This window comes from Ipomoea triloba, chromosome 11 (genome assembly GCF_003576645.1).
Source record: "Ipomoea triloba cultivar NCNSP0323 chromosome 11, ASM357664v1".
Lineage (NCBI taxonomy): Eukaryota > Viridiplantae > Streptophyta > Magnoliopsida > Solanales > Convolvulaceae > Ipomoea > Ipomoea triloba.
This window is the reverse complement of record NC_044926.1, coordinates 8,531,412-8,536,391: the sequence shown is the minus strand read 5'-3', so window position 1 is coordinate 8,536,391 and position 4,980 is coordinate 8,531,412. Positions and strand designations below refer to the sequence as shown.

At 38.6% G+C, this 4,980-nt stretch overlaps 1 protein-coding gene across 1 annotated transcript; it reads left to right on the top strand.

Annotated features, from left to right (window-relative positions):
• Nucleotides 1–447: 447 nt before the first annotated feature.
• LOC115995715 lies at nt 448–4,980 on the top strand. Its single transcript, XM_031234822.1, has 5 exons — nt 448–952; nt 3,316–3,366; nt 3,710–3,772; nt 3,856–3,924; nt 4,389–4,980. The coding sequence occupies exons 1-5, from the start codon at nt 611–613 to the stop codon at nt 4,566–4,568; spliced, it is 705 nt and encodes a 234-aa protein (XP_031090682.1). The 5' UTR covers nt 448–610; the 3' UTR covers nt 4,569–4,980.

Sequence of the window (4,980 nt, the reverse complement as noted above, 5' to 3'; positions counted from 1 at the left end):
TAACACCCTTAATTATTATTATTTAAGAAGATAAGAAAAATATATGACAAATGCATGTGCCTGGTAACAATATTGAAAAAAATAACGGAAGATATAACAATAAATGTATGTTTGTCTAAAATATTATATAATATAATTTTTATAACATAATGTATAAAAAAGATAACATAAAAACAGACATAAATAAAAGATATAATTTTCATTCACACTTATTAATTTTCAGAGATTATGTCATAATAATGGTAGAAAAACGAAGTTGGAGAAGTATCGGCAAAGAGGGATTGTGAATTTGTATGTACTTTAGAATTGGAATGTGGAGTAGTATGTAGTATGTATGTATATGTGTGTGTGTGTGACTGTGTGTGTTTGCGTAGGTGTTGTGGAGACGACATTTATTACGAGAGTCAATTATATATTTTAATATTTATAACTCTCATTAAGATTTTCGTTGCCACCACCCCACCACTCCATTCTTCTCTCATCTTCTGCTTTTCTACTTCTCCCACACACCTTTTTGCTCCTCAACTCCTACGTGTTTCCCCTCTCTCTCTCTCTCTCTCTCTCTCTCTCTCTCTCTATCTCTCTCTCTGTATCTCTGAAAATTGACGCCATGACTGAGGACGAGTGGGTGAAGGCGGCGATGCTCGACGATTCCATGGTGGTTGAGCTGTTGTTAGGGCTCAACCACTCCTCCGCCAAGCCTAATCCGAGTTTTCCGCTCGATTGGAGCGTGCGTCAGCGCCGTTCCAAACCGGTAACCGCCAGGCCGAAGAAAGCGGCCACGAGGGATAGCCCTACCACGCCGCTGTCCTGGAGCGGCGCCACCTCCGTCAGCTGCGGCGGAGGCGCCGGTAGTAGTGGAGGCGGCGCCGTTGACGGCGGTCCTGAAGAGTCCAGCTGTCCTAATCCGCCGCCTCCGTCGTCAAAAGCATCTGGAAAACCGAGATCTAAGGTTCGTATATTCTACTCTTTCTCTCTCTTTCGCTTGCTGGAATTTAGGTTATCGACGGCGGTGATTGAATGAGAGGCGCCGAGCCGGTGAGTGGTGGCGGCTTTTCCGCCGACGAGTGAGAGAGAGAGAGGTTTTCTTCTTCGTCATCCAAGTCGCGTGTCACTTTGTTTCCTTGCATGATGACAAAACTGCCCCTCCGAATCTCTGATATTTTCAACGTGTCGTCCCTTGCAAGTTACCTAATGCCCATCTCCTCCCCACCGTTTTCAGTTAAAAACCTTCCACAAAAGAATCATGTGCATGCCCCTGCCTATTTTCGTCATTTCCCATCAAATTCCCCCAACCCGCACCCGCTCCCGCTCCGTATTCCACTCTCGTTGACCAAAATGCCCTACCATATATAGATATTTACTCGAATTCTCTTTTCTTCTTTTTTCTACATTCCCATTGATAATCATCTATTTTTTTTAAAATACTCATTATTCTTTACTAATATCTTTTCTATACTTTTTTCAAATATTGGCCTAAAGAATCTAGGATAATATCTGTTATATGCTTTCTTGAACATTTTTAGCTTAAAAAATTTAAATCATCACGAAATTTCGAATCTATGATTACTCATTTGGAATGACAATAGCTTGTTTGGTGATTATCTACTTTTATTTATTCGATTAGAAATTTAATAACAAAGAATAATAAGTATATTCCGAAATTGCCCTTGTAGGGACAAGAATGGTCATTTCACGAGCAAAAAAAAGAAAGTAGTTTCGTGAACTGACCAAAGAAACTGTCTGCCCTCCCGTCTTTGTCGGGTTGGTACTCGTTTGAAAGCCATTGGCTTAGGTTTAACGACAACAACGGGTGTGGTTAGTCAACCCTGTAATTCTCCACGTCCGCAAGGGGCATTTTGGCCAAACGCACTTCCATTCCCATATCACCAAAACGGTGGCGTGTGAACGTGGCAATTTTTTTGTTCTGCGTTCAAGTTTGGTGTAGTGTGGTTAGTGGTTAAGCGCTTTTTCATAATTGTGGATAAAGTGGGAATTATCAGGTGAGGTGGCACCCTGTGCAGCCGCACAAAATTCAATCCACCCATGTCTTTATACCATAAGAGTTTACCTTAATTTTTACATAAATTGTCATCCGTTCTAGTGGCACGAAGTGATACATTTTGGGTTCGAGCTTCAGTGGAGACTGTATGCTTCAATAAGTTGAGAAAGGAGTTATAAATATATGTAATAGAACTTCTTTACTTTTTCCGAAGAAACTTTTTATTGTTTCAAATGAGTGGTCATAGATTCAAACTCTCATGGCGGGGCTTAGATTCTTTAGATTGAAAATATTTTCAAATGAGTGGTCATAGGTTCGAACTCTCGTTGTGGGCTTAGATTTTTTGGGCTGAAAATATTTGTAAAATGATAGAACAAATACTACCAAATAAAGAATTATGATTATTTCGAAAAAAAAAAAGAAGAAGTTTTTTACTGTTAATGGTTGTTGGGTGATGCATGTAAAGTCATGGAAGGTACACTTTTTGGTACAAGGGGTGTGGGTTAATGGCTTAATGCAGATATAGCCTTTGAAAATGTTGGAATGTGACATTATGGGTGGTGGGAGGGGCAGATTTTGTAACTAGTGTATGTTTATTGCGGCTGCTAGCATAAGCTACTTTAACATTTTGTAAAGTAGAAGGGGTCCAAAATCTGTCCCAGCCCCTTCAATTTGTTGACAAGTTTTGGGATTACATCATATTCATAGTTGTCATGCAAAAGCAAAGTGTGAGGCATTTTCTAAGATGTCCCGAGTTTGATTCTCCTATGTTAAAAAATAATAAGGAGTAATAATAATAACGTGTGAAAGACAGTTGTCCTTCGAGTCTCTGTTTTTCGAATGATACATAGGAAATGTTTGAGTGTGTACATTGCAAAATCCCTTTGTTATAAGCTTGGGTAGTTGGGTACTTGGGTATGTTAGGTGTATGATGCAATAAGTTTTCTTTGGATCTACATGAATGTTTTGTAGTCTCACAGCTATTAGTGGATTCTGTTTCTCCATTTATTTTAGTGAATGTTTGTTTACCATCGCCTTTCTATAACTGTGTTTGACATTTGTGAAATAGGATTAAGATGTTTGTCCTAACATGCTCGAATGTCACGAATGAACATGTTACCTCATTTTGTATCTATCCAAAGATCAAAAAGGCAATATAAGTCCATTTGGAAGGAGAATAATTTATGCTTCATACAGAGCTATTCTTTGCATCCTTTTCTCCTCTGTTTACTAGACGATAACTTTTGAGGCTGAAGTATTGGCATGCTAATCTACAGGTTTTAATTGATACTATCTTTTTCTTTGTCTTGCAGCTAAATGAGACAAAGGAAAAAAGAACTACCAAGAGGTCAAGAAGGAAAAAGGTACTCCATAATTCATATATTTCTTACTTTTGTTTAATACATCCGTGACCATACATCGTTTCTTTTTTGGTCAGTTGTCCCATTCTTAGAGGTGCCTACAACTCAGCAATAGTATTTGTCATTGCTTTTTACTGTGGAAACCCTGGGTTACACTTAAAAAAAAATAATACGTTGTTTCGTTTCTGGGACAAGCTCCGTTTCTTGATTGTCAGACATTATTAAACTATTATACATTGAAGGACTCATCCTTAATTTCCTCCACTTTAATGTCTATTGCTGATGCCATTAAGCAAGCAGCTTATAATCACTTTTCTTACTCCTTATCCTCACTGGTGATAATCAGACATTGGCTGAACTCAAAGAAGATGAGGTTGTGCTACTAAGGGAAAGAAGGCTGCTACAGAAGGTAACCTTCAATTCTTTTGTGTAATTAATAGCCACGGGAAAATTTATGAGTTTATGTTCCTGATCGTTGCATCCTCTACACAGGAACTAGCAACGTTGCGTGCCAATTTGGATAAACAAAGGGCCACTAACGAAAATCTGAAGAGAATGAAGGTAAAATAAGTTTTAGTTCATTCTTTACTTTTGTTTCAAAGCAGTGTTATAGTGTTTTAGTTAACTGCCACGAAGGACTACTTTTCTTGGTTAGACTTGAGTAGTCGCGTCTAATACAGTCACAACAAGAAAGTGAAACGCTCACTTTGAGCAAGTGTTTGGATGGAACCTTATGCTTTTCTGTCAAGAAAGCACAAAGATTGAGAGTGGAGTAGAAGTGGAAACGAAACACTGTAAAAGCCTTTGACTTTGTAAATGCATAATTTAATGAGTTGGTACACTCCCCCCACCTAATTGTGGGGGAATGCATAAGTCAGTGCTTTCATAAAGTAAATTTGTCACTTATGTTATCAACCTGATTTGTGGTCCATTTTTGGAATACCCTTCTAAAAGAACACCAATCTAAAAGAACTAGAACGTAACATTATTTTCTTAATTCTAATCCTGAAGTTCTTCTTTTCCAGCTTGATTTGCAATCTCAGCCAGCAAGCAAACGAGATGTATCATTCACTTCTGATCTGATATCTCCCGCTGTCCAACAAAAACCAGCGACAGGCCTTGATGAGATCGGGCTTGGCCTTCCGGATCTAAATCTTCCAGTCGAGGCGGAAGGGGTGCATGAGGTTGAGTGTGGAATGAGCTAGAATTAAGTCCCGGAAACGCCTTTGGGAAGTGAGTGGGATACATATCAGAGAAGCATTTATAGCCTAATAAGCTCTAACTTGTGCTTTTGCAACTTGTAATTAAATACCTGCCTTGGCCACTTTCCACTGAGAACATGATTGATGATTAGTGAAGAAGGTAGTGAGGGTAGAGTTAGGATCAAGGAATTATAGTGATGATAGGTTAGAGATCCTAGCTGCTGATTAGATGCAGTCACATTCTTTTATCAACAGGTTTCTGCAATGTCCAATTCTTTGGGGCAAACCCTCATTGCTTCTATTACTTTTTTTTTTTTTGGTTGACAAAATTTTCACAGATGGGATGTAATGTTTATATAGGAAATGAGATTGGTTTTGGACCTTTTGGTATATTTTTGAGAGAATATTTTGATAA